Source organism: Sinohyriopsis cumingii, unplaced genomic scaffold (genome assembly GCF_028554795.1).
Source record: "Sinohyriopsis cumingii isolate HCF-2022 unplaced genomic scaffold, ASM2855479v2 utg001328l, whole genome shotgun sequence".
Lineage (NCBI taxonomy): Eukaryota > Metazoa > Mollusca > Bivalvia > Unionida > Unionidae > Sinohyriopsis > Sinohyriopsis cumingii.
The window spans coordinates 249104-266051 of NW_028315984.1; the positions used below are offsets into that span (position 1 = coordinate 249104).

Sequence of the window (16948 nt, forward strand, 5' to 3'; positions counted from 1 at the left end):
TATGATCAAAAATGTTGACAACAACCACCCACCTACGGTGTGCCATGTGGTACATCCATGAAGTAGGGGTACTAATATTAGTACAACCATCCACTCTGATTTACCACTGAAAGCTTTGTGATTATTGAACTTTTTTAAAAGTACCAAAACTGAGGCTAGAGCTGATTATTAAATGTCACATTGCAAAATCACTACAGTATTTATCAGATTATCTTGGAAATGATTAAACCATCATGACTGATCAGAAAACAGATTGACAAAAAAAACATCAAGTAAAAATGCCATGTTACAAGTTGATGAATAGAAATCAACATGACTGTCGATTTGATATCCCAGACATGAACAGATACTTTCAGTAAAACATCCCAAGGATTATGGTGACTTTGTTTCCTACTGGTACATATACATTGCATTCTTAACCACAAATTATTATCCCAACAGCTGAGTCCCTTTTCCAAATGAATGTAGTCATATTTTTGTAATGTAAGCCTTTTATAAAGGTTGATGCTGCTTGGTACAGCAATGCCATTATCATGTTGCATTAAACCAGTCAAGATCAATAGCTGTGCTGTATGGGAAATAAGGCCTTATTAGCCAAGATCAACTGCTTTAGCTTCATATGAAATGAATAGGCCAACACAAATATGTGCTATGGATGTGTGTACTGTAGAAGAAAGAAACAAGTGGCATTCTTACTTTTTATGGATGTGCCTTTTAAACGTTTTGCCTTATGTCAATTTTTTTTTAAGGCTACTACAGCATATAAATTGCAAAGTATAAGGAAGAGTTATTATACACAAAATGATGCACCATCTAAAGATGGGGTGAATAGGAAAAGGCATTAATTAGGCAATGTTTTCAAAACAAACATGCATTGAATGCTTAATTGCTGTTGAAATTATATTTGCATTAGTTAAACTTGTAATCAGCTTAATGATAAAGTGTTGTTTGTTGTATAATTACTAATCGCTGACTTAGGGCAGTTATTACTTACAACGAGTTTCTTTGTATGCATTTTATAAAATTAGAGCATCATTTTTAGATTTTTTATTTCAGCAGTGTTTACATTTGTTTGAGAGGGTTTATTTTTTCTAAGTTCTTGTACAATCCTCATTTTTACGTTTTTTATTTTGCTTTTTGTTGGTGCCATGTAGCAGTTATTATACTGAGATGCTGTTTACATTACATTACTTTACATTACACACACACACACACATACATACATGCATGCACACATCATACATACATACATACATACAAGCATGCACACATCATAATACATACATACATACATACATACCAATGGTTGTCTTAATGCATTGACTATTTTATTGTTAATCACTCCCTGTCAACCACTATGAAGTGGAGGTACACATGTACCAAAAGAATGTTGGTGTTGAGTTGCTTGGTATCTACCCCCACCACCACAGTATTTAAACTTGCAGTAGCATGGAGTGGCTTACCTGGCCCATCACATGTAGTGGAGAGACAAAAGATCATTGAAGTTGTATTTTTATTTTTCATTTCCAGATTGATTTTTTGTTGCAAAGCACTATTCAGCTATAGTATATGTTCCTTCTGATTTCAGATTCAGAACAGGATTATAAACTACAGCGCCTTGTTAAAGTTCTGAATGAGAATTACAAAACGAGTGAGAGCACTGCAGATCAGGAACAGGTTGTAAGCTCTCCTCAACAGGAGAGAGCTGACCACAATCAAACTGTCATTGTTGCTGATGATAACAATGATACAGAGGTAATATATCACCGGTCTTTTCAACAGAATATTGGCCAGAATCTTTCATCTACGGCTAGTCTTCAAGAAGAACCACCTTCCACGGTAGATCAGAGTAATCGCACCCAGTCTAAAAATAACATGATGCCTGGAAGAGAGCCTGGAGAAAGTAATGCCACTGAAAGTTATAAGATAGATCCATTGAGGGAAATGTTAAAACTGTTGAAAGAAAATCCAGACAAAACAAAGCAGGATGTAAGAAAGTATGCACGTTTAACAATGTGGGACTTTGCAGGGCAGTATGCCTTTTACACAACACACCAGATGTTCCTGACAAGACGTGCCATTTACCTGTTAGTTTCAGATGTCAGTGGACAAATTACTGATATTGTAGAAGATGAGTGTTACTTTGACACTGAGGGCAAAGTGAAATGCAAAGTTCATGGTACGTGCTGGGCTTCGTCTCATCTTTAAATTCATTTATCTTGAATTTGACACAGATAAAATATATTTTTCAATATACAAAAAATAATCACATTCATTTGTACAACTGTAAACATTTCTTGGTCAAGATTGTAAGAACTCAGTTATATTTAGAAGAGAATATTGAGTGGACTAAAGGATTGATTCCATATGGCTGATCTTGAAAAATTAATATAATAACCATATAATTGTCAGTTGCAACATAAAAGCATTTAAAGGAGATAAAACATGATATGCCAAGAAAGAAATGATTGATATAATTATTAATTGCACCACAAAATGTGCCATTTTTGGCTCCATATTTGATGCTGCTTTAATGATAGTAATATTCTTCTATGATCAAGTAATTTCCTCATGAACTAATTATTTCTTCATATTATTTTCATTCAGAAATAAGGACTTAAGGATTTTCCCCAACAATAGTATTTTTATGTCACTCCACTGTTTTTCAGTTGTAACTGCTAACAATCAGCTGACTTACTGCTTAAAAATGTGTAATACCTACTTAACAGTCATTTCCTGCAAAGTCAGTTATTGTTGCAAGTACCTCTCTTTCCTTAATTTGAGTTTAGGCTTTTCATAATTTATTTTAAACTGTGCAGATAAGCAGTAAGACCTCTATTTGTCTTGCATTTTGTGGCTATAGAGCCTTTAAATAAACTGGGAAAACATAATGACCAGACAAGCTTAGACAGTGACACCTTGACTGATTGCATGAAAAACAGAAAACAATACATACATTTGAATCTTAGGAAAGCTTAGTTGGCAACACCTATATTGATTGCCTGTGAAATAAATAATTTTTAAACTTGACTTAGTGACTTTTGCATTTTACTTCATTAAGATGTTTATTTGGCAGTTAAAAGGACAAATTAAAGACTAACTGATATATGAGATGTATCAAAACTCTCACGATCGACATCTGATTGAGCAGAGTTTGTGGTCACATTCTTTGATCTACTGGGAATGTCTGGCAAAAGCAGAAATTTCAGATTCTTTAGTCTTAAATCATTTCATTCTGATACACATTCAATTAAGTCTGTCAAAAACTTTGTCAGTATTGTTTTAGTAAATATTTTGTCAGCCAGTAGATGTACATTATTCTGTCAATGCTTTGAATGTTTATGATATATTTTGTTTCTTGACTTTTTTAGAGCTAGTTGAGATCTGGATGAATTCCGTACATTCGTGTGCACCACCTGACACAGAAAACTTGAATTCTGCACATTCCCCTACAACATCTTACACAGTCATCCCACCACCTGTGATTTTAGTGGGGACACATGTTGATCAAATTTCACAGGTATTTAATTTGGTCAGTAACACATATCTACTGAATGTACAAACTGCAAATAATTGAGAGTGAGGAATGTGACAATCATTTCATTCCCATGGCTAGTGATTGTCACAAATCATTAAAACCTGCAGCTATAATTAGAGGAAGCTTTCAGAATTGTTCAGATTGTTTAATATAAATCCATGCAAGTTTTTGAAGTAATCAAGTAGAAGAATAAATATTAATGTTTCTTAATTAAAGCCGTAGCCTAAATCTATGCAAGGTTTCAAAGTTAAATAGTAGACTAATAAATCTGGATATCTACACATACACTAGTAAGCCGTAATGACCCCACCCTAAGATAGAGCTCATACGTAACTAGAGTAACATCACTGACTTGCCAATGCAAACCCACATACATTTTGCTACTCCCTCTAAACTACTTGGAGGCAATTACCTTGAAACTTCACATACATGCTCATCTTATGGTCTGGATGGAATTAGATGATAAGGATGCCACTCATATATCCAGGTTGGCTACTATAATAACCATCCTGAAAGTATTGCTATTACTATTATATCTTAGTGGATGGTCGTAGCATGGGGTCTTCACTCAAGGACTTTATTTAACGCCTTGTTGACCCTGACTAAAATTGGTACCATTCAGTTTCCAATATAGCCTTGACAGCATTTGTCATAAATATGTTATTATTGCTACTTCGTTATGGCTGGGATGGTCATTTCAGCATTGGGTTTTCACTGAAAGACTTCTTATGATTTCTGGTTGGTCCCAGGTGAAACTTTGCCAATCTAAGGCCTTGTTATCAATATTTTTTATGGGATGGTAAGATCAGTGTGGGTTTTACTAGGAGATTTCTTAGAATGTGTAGTTGGCACTAAATGTAAATGGTCTTTGTCTGATATCCAGTTTGGCCTCAATAGCAGCCATTTTGAAAATCTTAGTATCATTACTCATACTGAATGGATGGTCTTATCAACATGTGATTTTGTTAAAAGACTTATTATGATATCTAGCTGATCCTAAAAAAATAGTGCTGATCTAATATCCAATATGGCTGCCATGGTATCTATCATACAAATCATGTTATCACAACTCTGCTTGACTAGAAACTGATGTTAGCATGGGTGTGGTTGTTGCAAGACTTCTTGGTTGATCTAGTTAGTCTCAAAGTAAAATGGTGCTTATCTGATGTCCAATATGGCTATCACAGCAGTGTTCTTGTAAATCCTGTTAGTGCTGTGTCTCCTGAATTGTGGTTCTTGTTGTTGTTTAACGTTTAATGCCATTTTCCAGTGCATGATTAGTTATATAAGGGTGGCCAGTATAATGGTATATACAGGGTGGCCAATGTAATTTGTGGAGGAAGAACCATCAACTCATGGAAAACTACTGGCAAGCTTTTTATGTGTCTACTCCCCTCAAAATTATTTGCTATATCAACATAGGGTTTTTAACAATATACTTTTTATGATTCCTTGATGGTCCTACATGAAAAGGTGACTGTTGTACATAGAGTATGGCTTCCACAATGACTACCTTAAAAAATCTTTATGTCAGTGCTCCCAGTTAATGGATGTTTATTATGACATGACATTTTCACTAAAAGATTGTTAATAAAAACTACTTTGTAGCAAATAAAAATGGTGCCAAGCTAATTTGTGTACCACATCAGCTAACACAACATCTTGTCATCGATGAAGATTTTCAGAGATGATTTCAACACTAAGTTCTTGAAGTATAGGAAATAGTCTTGTCTTGAATTTGTACATAGTCACTCTTTATGTCTAGTACACTGCCATTCTGTTTGAGGCACTCTTGTTATCAAAGTAAAGGTCACTGATCAATTTTCTTTAGGCCCTTTTCTGCACAGTGCAAAATCTGGTATACAGCTTGACTTCTTTGAGACCTTGGCAGAAAATGAAAGCAATGTTTCACAGTTTTCAGCAGTGTTACAGCCCTTAAGTGACAGACCAACTTATTTGCATTCCCTTAATTATGATTGAATTTCAAATAAATTGCATAGCTAATATTGACCTGCCAACATTTCTGTGCCTTAATTCCTTTGTAGGACTTGTAGCAATCTTTCTGTGTTTTAGCTCGCTTGATATGCAACTATGCAACGCGATGTTGATGAATTGGAGTTTGCAGTGCTTAGTCTGCATCATCATTTAACAGAGATCTGACAATTGATATTTGGACCATCCCATTGTTTGTTTTTCATTCAGCAATTATCTAAATTATTATTAATGAATTTCAAGTCAGGGAATATCAGTTACTAAATATTGTAATATTTTGTATCAGAGAAAATCAGCCATTAGGTGCAGTGAGGAATATAAACACTCCCATAGAATGCAAGCAGGAAAACAGCCAACATTGTCCATCAGCCAAGAGTCTTTACAAACATCTACTGAAAGGCTACAAAGAAAAATAAGAGCAACAGATCAGGTCTTCTCTAGTTCCATTCAGAAAGGTATGCAGAATAGTTTTAAATGTTTCATCAGACAGGTACACTGGTGATAATATCATTGTCAGTATGTGCCATAGGTGTTATAATTGGGATAAGGGGTGTACATTACTGATAACATTACTGTTATGTGTATTGGTTAGAGAGGTTGGTATATGTGGGTAGATTACTCAGAATAAGATGGGTACACTGGTGATAACATACTTGTGCAATGACTGGACTAACTGGCATAGGATTTTGACATCATTTGTAACATGTGTTATGGGTAGACAGCTTGACATAAGACTGGTATACTGGTGATACTATGCTGGTCAGAATGTGTCATGAGTAGACTAATTTGTGTAGGAAGTTTACAGAGTAACAACATTGTGAGCATACACCACAGATAGACTAGTTTGCATATTTATACAGATATACTGGTGATAACATTATTGTGAACTAGCACCATGTATAGACTACTTTGCATATTAAATCAGATACATTGGTGATAACATTGTGAACATGGGTAGACTAATCAGCTAACTATATTTCCGCTATCCAGTTATCCTCAACTTTATATGAAGAATATTGTCATAATCACTGTCCATCCATTTAGCTATAACTCCATCTCATCCTAAATTCTTCTTGGCATGAGTCCATCTACGGGTGATGATGGTCTAACTCCAGAGAAAGTTGTTGTTTCACCATTTTTCTGGCTCTCTTTAAAGCGTGCTTTATATTCCTGTCATCCACAGCTTATTAAATGACCTGTCTGACATCTAGGTGCCAGGTGGAACGGTCGTTAGCACAGCTCTCCCAGTCATTGACATTGATGTTGGCTGTCTTCATGCCCTTCTTGCAAACATCTTTGTAGCGCAGACATGGCCATCCAGTCAGTCATGTGCCTTCTGCTAACTCCCTGTATAACATGTCTCTGGGAATGTGGCCTGGGTCCATACTCTTGACATGGCTGAGCCTGTGAAGGTGCCTCTCGTTGAGAATGGAGAACATGCTGTTGAGTTTCCTCTCATGTCTCGCATAAGTGGTCCATGTTTCACTGCTGTAGAGAAGTATGCCAAGCACACAGGCTTGGTAGACGTGCCATTTAGTCTTCTCAGTTAGGTTGGAGTTGTTCCAGACCCTCTGGTTCAGTCTGGCCATCAGTGCTGCTTTCTTGGCAATCCTGCTTTTCACCTCAGAATCAATGGAGAGTGAACTGGAGATGGTGGACCTGAGGTATGTGAAGTTCTCAATAACTTCCAAGTTGTACACATCGATGGTGACAGAGGGAGGGGAGTCTGTGTCCTATGCCATGAGATTCGTTTTCTTAAAACTGATCGTCAGTCCAAATTCCTTACAGGCGTGGGAGAGGTGCCATACTAGATTAGTGCAAATTCACCAAATTTAGCATATGTTGTTTTGTTTGTCCGTCGAGTTGACGAGGACCACTCTAGTCATCCGAGGGTTGGAGGGGCTGGTTCTGTTTTGTGTGTGCACAGTGGCTGATGAGGCCAATCCTTGCACGGAATGTTCGTTTGCACAAGTGAGAAGGGATGAGTGGGACATATCCAGGAGGGTTGATGGGACATGCTTTTCTGGCTTGCCTCTTCAGCTCTGCAGCTGCTGCCCTGCTAGATTCGCATAACTTGGAGCCTTTGTGCACAGAGGAAGGCCAAGTAACTCAATCGCTTGCTGTTTGCTTCCAGGAATCAGGGTGTATGTTTTACGTTTTCAGTGCAGCTTTCTAACTGTCTTTGAAGCGTTTCTTTTGACCTCCTTGGGATCGCTTTCCTTGCTGTAGCTCGCCATAGAAGAGTCTCTTAAGCAGCCAGTGGTCTAGGACTGCATCAGGATGGTTTGGATGCTAGGGAGACCTGCTTGGGTGAATACCTCTGTCTGGAACCTTGTCCTACCATTTGTTGTTGAGGATTTTCCTGAGACTTGTGGTGCGAAAGTGATTCAGCTTCCTGGCGTGTCGTTGGTACACCATCCACGTTTTGCATACCTAAAGTAGTGTGGGGAGCACATCTGCCCTGTAGACCTTTAGTTTGGTATGGATGCTAATGCCTCTTCTATTCCAGACTTTGGCATAGAGTCTGCCAAAAGTTGCACTGAGCTCTGGCAATGTGGATGTTCACCTCATTGTCAATAGTCACACTCTTTGACAGTGTGCTACCAAGGTAGGTGAAGTGGTTCACTATGTTGAGTTTTTGGCCATTGATGGTGATGTTGGGCTCAACATAGGGCTTTCCAGAGGCTGGCTGATGCCAGACTTCAGTCTTCTTGGTGCTGATGGTGTGACCGAAGCTTGTACAGGAGCTGCAAAGCCTGTCAATGCTATGTTGCATGTTGTTTTCTGAGCCAGCGTTGAAGGCGCAGTCATCAGCAAATAAGAATTCCCTGATGGTGTCTGTCATAACCTTGGTTTTCGCTTGAAGCCTCCTGTGGTTGAACAGTTTTCCATCTTTATGGTACCTCTTTATGCTACCTGATGTCGACTCCAACAACACCATCTCTGAAAGCTTTAGTCAGCATGGTGGAGAACAATATATTGAACAGTGTCAGTGCCAGAACACAACCCTGCTTGAATCCATTGGTTACTATGAATTACTATGATGTCTTTCCATTGTCCTGGACTCGTGCCTGCATGCCATCGTGGAAATGTTGCACCATGGATTTAAATTTTCTCAGTCATCCGTACTTGGCCATTACCTTCCACAAGCCTTCTCTGCTGATAGTATCAAAGGCCTTTGTCAAAACGACATAACTGGAGAAAAGGTCAGCACTTTGCTCTTGAAATTTTTCATGTATCTGCCTCGCAGCAAACACCACGCTGATGGTCATACGTTCTTTCTGGAATCCACGGAGGCTTTCTGGCAGGAGTCCCTGCTCAACGTGCATAGTGAGGCAGTTCAGTAGGATTCTGGCGAGTATCTTTCCTGCAGTTGAGAGCAGGGATATACCCTGTTGGTTGTCGCAGGACTGGCGGTTCCCTTTGCACTCATATATGTGGTTTATGGAAGGATCTTTGAATTCCTGGGTGATCGTCTCTTGCTGCCACATCAGCAAAAACAGTTGGTGGAGCCTTTCTGTCAGAACTGCACCCCCTTCCTTGTAGACTTCAGATGGGTTGGAATCTGAACCAGGGTCTTTGCCACTGGAGAGAAGACGTATCGCTTTATCTGTCTTGAGCAAAGTTGCAGGGCCATTCAGCCTTTGAAAATGGGTATTTGGGGGAGACAACTGATGGCTTCATCGTTGATGGATGAAAGACAATTCAGGATGCTGTCAAAGTGTTCAGCCCATCATTGAAGAATCTTCTCTTTGTCTGCGCTGAGGGGGCGGGGATGATGCAGATGATCCATACACCTCATTCTTGCAAGGTCTTCATGTCATGCTTGTCTGCATAGCACTGGATCTCATCAACTTTGTTTTTCAGCCGTCTCATATCTGATGGAGTTTCTCCTGTACAGTTCTGCGAATATTGCTGTACACATCTTTCCTGGAGGTGTACATTGGGTTTTTGAGGTAGGTTTGATGGAGGCAATGTTTCTCATCCAGCAACTACTTGATCTTGTCGCAGTTCTTGTCAAACCAGTCTTGGTGCTTTCTGGTTTCTTCCAGGGCATCCATGATATACTGTTTGGTACTGGTGCATTTCAGCTTGCAGATGTTTAGTTGTTTAGGAGCCTTCTTTCCCTGTGGGCGTCTTTTGGGCTGAATGCGAGTGTTGAGCTTTGTGATGATGAGGCGGTGGTTGGTCCAGCAGATGGCAACATACAAGGACTTGGACACACACAATCCTGCCTGTCCCTTTTGCTGACAGTGATGTAGTTGATGAGATGCCAGTGCTTATAGTGAGGGTGCATCCATGATGTTCAGTTACAGGTAGGGAGGTGGAAGACTATATATGGGATCAGTAGTTCATACTCGGTGCAAGTCTGGAGCAAAAGGAGACCATTGCTGATACAATGACCCACTCCATGATTTCCTAGCTCTCCATCCCAGGCAACGTGATCACAGCCTATTCTTGCAATGAAGTCACCAAGAATGACATGCTTATATGCCATTGGAACGTCAGCAATGACAGAGTGAAGATCCTCATAGAACTTGACTTCCACTCCATCGAGATTGGTCATGGTTAAAGTGTAGCAACTTATGATGGTAAGGTGTTTTCTTCAAGACAAGAGGGGGAGTTTCATGGTCATGAGTATATCGTTTACTCCTTTGTGAGGTCTGGCCAATTTGCCAATTAGTGCTGTCTTCTCTGCACTGCAGACACTAGTCTTATGGTACTGTTCACATTTCTCGGCCGCTTGAAAAGAAAGTGTATCAGAGGCTCCTTTCACAGAGTTGTCCACATTGTATCTGGCGAGTTCCGTTCCTATTAGGGTGGTTCTCTTCTGGGGTCTTTCTGCATTGTCTCTGTCCAATAAGGTGTGCACATTCCATGTGCCAAGCATCTTATTTTTTTGACCGCTGGAGGAGGGTCCCTACTGGCCATGATAAGCTGGCTAGGGAGGTTAAGAGCAGGCAATTTTAGGGCACCTTTTCTAGCCCCTTCCTCATGCAATGGAGGTGAATAGTGCATTCCTGCAGAGGGCTTCTCAGTCATGCAAGGGGCTGCCCGACTCCACTAATGATCCTTGTCAGTGGTGAACGACCCTAATGGCCTGAGCCACCTGCATGCAGGTTTGTGGATATGGCTGCCAGTATACCCACACCTGCTGCTTCATCACTTGCCTGTTGCCACATGACTTTAGTGGGTGATGAAATGGGATGGGTGGGTGACAAGAGTGACTTGAGTGGTGACTTTGTTTTAAGTGAGAGTTGTACAGTTCATCGACCGCACTCTCTTGCCCAAAACCATTAGAGTCCAGCAGCATGAGAAATTTGAGGCGGCCAGAGATGGCGTTGAGTGCAGTGGATGATCAGGATGTCCAGCGTGTCTTGTTGATCTCTTAGCGCTCCATGGAGCTATGCTGGGAATTGCCTTTCTGCCCATTGACCAGATGGTGGTTCCTCCATGGAGGCTGCCAAATCCAGTCTTCACTTGCTATGTAGACAAATTCTAACTCACTGAGGGTTTAAGACTCGTCAGCTACCCTCAGCTTGGTTTAGCCGGCCAGTCGAGGCCATTTTCCGGCATGTGGCCACTGTACATGCCACAGCTTCTTGAAGCCACAGTTGAGAACTGAGTGCCAAGTGGGGACCAAAGTTGGGTGAGTTACCTCAGAAGGAGGATGAGTGCTTCCCCCAACCAGAGGTGCTACCCCTCCCTGAACACCCTATACACCCCCGTGTATCTGCAAGAGAAGTACAGTTGTTCCCCTTTTGTAAGGTCACCCCATCAACAGCAGGAAAGTAGCCTTATAAAGTGATGTAATAGCTACATTTGAAGCATGAAAGGCATGCATGATTAAATATTTAATATGTTAGTTTAATAAAGATGCAAATACATCTACATGTATTGTGGAATCAAATGTGATAAAAATAACAATCCTGCATAGCCATCAATCTTGGTACCAAAAAAACCCAGCTTGTCAGTAAAATCTGTTTGCAAACAGTAGAATGACATTCAGTGTTTTAGATTTTAATTGCTTATTTGGGTTAAAGCCTGTTATATCCCATGACTTTGTCAAGTTTTACCCTCATGTGAGTATTATTTTTGTGTGTGGTGTGACTAAAATTTGGGCAATAAATATATTCTAACTCTAGCATAAATGATTTAAACATTTTTTTTGTGTGATGTCACACTGTTAATATAGACAATAAAAGCAATGCGACTCCAGGTGCAGACATTTCTACCTGCCAGCAGCGGTGTCATTTTTGAAAACACTCACTCAATCAGAGTTATGTTAAGGTAGTCTGATCATGGCAACCTATGGCATTAGGATTGGAAGATTGGGGATCTGAGTTTCCTATGACACTTCCCACCCACTTTTGGTATATGGACATTTATGTTGGGGTGTGTAGTCATTGTCAATTGCCTATTGCAAAATTGGAATTTGCTGCCGCCATGCATGGCAACATATGGTACCAGCTTACCAGCAGGCCTAACAAAGTTAAATGATGCCAGATTGAGTCATACCTGGTTGAAATCAAAAAGAAAAAGGTCTGTTTTATGAGAAATTGTGAATATTATAACTGCTGTCAGATGTGACTAAACCACAGCAACGATAGGAATTGACCATGTACTCGTCATTTACATTGCTAGTCACATGACTGCACAAATCTCACTACCCTATGTCACCACAACACGGTGATGGCTTTGAATCTGACCTCTAACCACAACATAAATGTCCAAATATTAAAAATGGGATGGGATGGGTCAGTGTAAACTATGATTAGACAAGTGTTACCATTTCTTTCAGATAGAGTAATAAGTGAAATTTTATGTACTTGAACATGTCAAATCCTGGAACAGAACATTGGTACTAAAGTATTATGCTATGTAACATTTAGCTTGAAATGCCAATGTCAGATTTACACAGGTCACTGGGGAAATGGAAGATGTGTTGTCTTTTGTATTTTGTAATGTAGCCTGATTTAGGATGATTTGCTGTTTAACAAATTCAGATATAACATGATTGAAGCATTGTTGCCAAAAATTGTATATTTGTTCATTCGTCAAAAAATAAATGTTCTTTCTCCAAAGTATGAACACCAGTGTGTAAAAATTAATTATCATCTTTGGAAGAGACAGTGTTTGAACTCACATATAACATTTTCATAGCATGGTTCATGAGACTAAACAATCAAGCAATTTCTTGAAGAAGCAAGTTTTGTGCCAAAATAAACATGAGCTTTATTTAATAATTTGGCAAGATGTGACACATTCTTGGGAGATAAAAAACCGTCTTATGATTTCATCTTTCATGATATGAACAAATATTCAAAGCTTGTACATTTTGTTAATATTCATTTCAAATGTGTTAGTAGTTGATCACAGACCTTTCATCTAAGCTTAGTTTTGAATGCATTCTGCTCATGAAAAATCTGATTTGTTTGTGTGTGTGTGATTTGGATTTTTAAGGTAGCTTTAACAATTTTTCAGTCTTATTGCTATGATGTCTGCAGAGTAGCAGTTTATAGTGATGTCTGGCACTGGGGCATCATGCTGCAGACATGTAGCATGATGTCCCACCCAGTCACATTATCCTGACACCAGGCCAACCAGTCCTAATACTTCCCTCTTAATGCTGAGCGCCAAATCAGGCAGCTGTTACTACCATTTTTATGTCTTTGGTACTACTCAGCCAGGGATCGAATCCACGACCTCCTGCATTTGAGGTGGATGATCTAACCACTAGGCCACTGGAGCGGTTAATCCTATTATTAATGAACAATAGACAATAAAAACCAGTAAATTTGTATCCATTGGTCGGCCTGGTGTATGTATAATGTGACCGGTATTTTTAGCATATAGAAATACAGTTTTATGTTAAAACTGTGTGTTTATTACATATGTCTCTATCATATGTTGTAGGAGTCATGATATTTTGTATTTGAAAAATGCACATTATCTAAGCTAAAAGGTTCTTTAATTCCATCAGTGGTCATACATGAACCTTGAAAAATGAATTTCTTTCCTGGAGAAAGCGTGGAAAAGACCTGGAATTATTTTTGAAAAAAGCATTGGAACCATGACAAGTCCATGAACTGTTTATAGCTTTGTACATGTATATTCAGCCTCATGACTGGGTCATTACTGTTTAAGGATTAAATATATGGTTCACATTTGAGTGCAATTTCAGTGTTATCTGTTGTGTTGTTTGCTTTTTTATCAATAGAAATGGCAGTTATCAGGAATTGAATAGTCTGTACCTCAGGGGATTACTTTTCATGTTTAAATTAGGATAATTGTTCACTTCAACAAGGCCTCATCAACGCAATGCACAAGTTTGTTTAGATTTCTTTGAACAAATTAAAAGCGTTGAACTGCCTTTCTAAATGAAAAACTGTACAATATTATGAGTACAGTTTTCTATGCATTGTGGCTATGTTAATATTAACTGAAATTTGATTTGGCATGATATGTTAAATTATATTAATTAAACTAGGAAATGCGCATAATCGTCATACACGGTATAATGGTGTAGATAAATTGGTGACTATCTCTATCTCTCTTTCCCCATCCCTCTCGCTCTCTCTCTGTCTCCTTCTGTCACTGTCACTATCTCTCTTTCCATCTCTGTCTCCGAGTGGACCTCTAAAGAGCATGCTTGCAGGAGGCATACACAGTAAACCACTCTGATATGATGAGACCACGTTCACTCCATGGTAGTCATCTGTGATGACTCAAGAAGAAAGTGTCGTGTGCAGAGCACTTCTCTGCAAGCCACTGCGGCAACTCCATCAGAATGTGTGGTTTGATGGTAGAGTTTTTCCTTCTTCACCCTTTCCAGTCTTACTCAAACCCACCACAGTGCTTGTGGTTCCTAAACATAGTGTGAGCTGTTCTGTGTTTAAATGTCAGGTCCATCTCTAATATACATTTCTGTCATCTGGGTCTGCCTGCATAAGTCCAGCACATGCCTATCCTGGTCCAGCATTTAAATAGAAAATGCAGACGTGCCATGGGTGTAATTGCCAGCAGATCATCTGGCTCCACATTTGTGGAAAACCTGAACAATATAAGACCCTGAGAGGCTACCTTTGCAGAATGTCCACTTTGTGATGGCCACTGATGTCATCACAAGACTGATAAACATGAATCATTGAGGAAACGCTGACAATGTCAGGCACAATATATTATCAAGACACTCAAGATTCCATGTGTAAGACTTACTAGTTCACAGGACTTGTATTAATATAATCAGGTCAGTGGGAATTTTTATAAATCTTGGCCAGGTGATGTCAGTCATATACAGTGCAGATTTAACTGAAATGACACAGCTTGAAGTGGACATTTGTTTAAGAGTTTATACCAATCATTAATAAAATTGTTCATCAAATCTCCTCATTCTATGTCATTTGCAATGGTCAAAATTTACACCCTCAGCCACCAAAAACACAAATGAATTGTTTGAGAGAAGATACTTAAATGATCAGGATCAGATATTAGGCCAACTTTAATACACACTCAGTGATGCTGGTGCGATCTTAAGTGTGTGGGATTCCTGCATGGTGATTATTATAGAGAAAGTCACATCATAAATTGTGGGTGAGGATTCAAACTTCAGTCATTCAGGAGGGACTTCTAGTAGGCTAGCCAAGTGGTCCAATTTTCTTGCCTTTGCCGATCACTGCCATCTTACCTCTGTCTCCATGGATTCAAATCCCCAGAATAGGCCAAAGTGGGTATGTGACAAAGTTGCTTGTAGCTTCTCATGGGTTGGAGTTCTTCCAGGGTTTCTCCTTGGTTCTTTTTTATAATTATCACCGTAAATAACCTCTCTGGCACAGATAAATGGTGTTAAGCCATAAAATTACAACATTAATCATTCATTGAGGCAATGCACATGACAACATTGATTTTGTGTAAAACATCTATATAGCTCGACAATCATGAAAACCATTCCACTTGCATGTCATTTGGACAGAATGTTCTGTTTCTGTTGCAATCATTGCTTTGATGAGTTTTGCAGTTTGCTTTACTTTATCTGTGGTTTTCAGTCTTGACTACAATTTCTCTTGTTGGTATGGTCAGTTTTGCAGGCGTTCATTGGATGTTCAAGGTGAGGTCTTCCTCTGATGTATTTTGCGAATGTAACATGTATTTGATATGTTTACATGCACCCATGTGCTTGTGAAGAAGTTCCAATGGATCACAAGCAGTACTGTGGCATCAGTCAGCAGCCTCTGCAATAGCATCACTTTTGGATTTTATTACTATATATACTGGTGTGTGTGTGTGTATATATATATATATATATATATATATATATATATATATATATATATATATATATATATATATATATTATAATGGTTAAATTGCTTTATCCAAAGGCAACAAAATATGTTTTCCTGATGGAACTGGAAGTTCTGGTTAAGTCAGCTGTGAGTAAACTCTGTGGGTACTAAGCTTCCCATGAAGACATATTCTAAAACTCATCGGTCATTTAGAGGTCAGCCACATACCAAGTCCAATGACTTTTTGCAGTACCATGCATGTGATCACCATTACATGTCATCGATATGTTGCAATTGTGTCTGATCACTTGACATGCCTGTGGTTAACATTGTGACAAATAGATCCCATATTAATTTTTGTGTCGACTGCAGAAAATAATATTCACATAGGGATGTCTTGGTGTGTAAGAATCACATCATTATACCCAACAAGATTACTTGCTCTTTGATCAAGGACATCATTGGAGGGGGCTTTATTGATTCAGTAAAAGAATCCAATTGTGAATGACAAAGATGTCCTTGACATTGCAACAGCTTCTGTGAAGTCCTTGAGTACATGATAACTTGGTTGTTTTTCAGTGGATGGTACTATCATATATGCTGATCCTTGATTAAGCATCTCTTAATCAGATTCAACAACAGTTGAGTTTTCAAGGGTCCAGCTGGGTCAATGATCAATGCATTAACTGAGTTTGGGTGGCCAAGGATTTACCTGCACAGAGAAGTCAGTGATAGTATCATCTTTTAATGCTGTCCTTTTCCATTAAGCCATGTTCATTATAAATTGTTGTACAACACAATCATGCCTTCATATTGTGTCTGATGCAAATTAAAAATTGTACTGCAAATCCCACTTGCATTGTGACATGTAATAATAGCTGTGGTTGCTAATCCAATTCATAGTCACATGTTAAAGGTGGTCTTTAATGTACAGTAAATAGATTACTTTGGAAGGAAGGTTAAGTAATAACATGAACAATTTCTGTTCCAGAATTTTGTTTATAAGTTTGAATATGTGGGAGATATCAGTGAGTAGCAGAACAGACAGGCTACATACACCTTGAAAAGAAAACCCGCTCATATTGGCATTCACATTTATGATGGGATACAAACTGTAAGGATCATTTGATTG

The 16948-nt window shown here is 38.9% G+C and overlaps 1 protein-coding gene across 1 annotated transcript in view; it reads left to right on the forward strand.

The window, feature by feature from the left end:
* Positions 1 to 16948, forward strand: part of LOC149772632 (uncharacterized) — a 118520-nt gene that overhangs the window by 14226 nt on the left and 87346 nt on the right. Inside the window, exons 3-5 of the mRNA XM_089947540.1 lie at positions 1589 to 2179; positions 3372 to 3520; positions 5817 to 5985. Coding sequence (XP_089803666.1) covers positions 1589 to 2179; positions 3372 to 3520; positions 5817 to 5985 — 909 coding nt within the window. The remainder of the gene's footprint in view (positions 1 to 1588; positions 2180 to 3371; positions 3521 to 5816; positions 5986 to 16948) is intronic.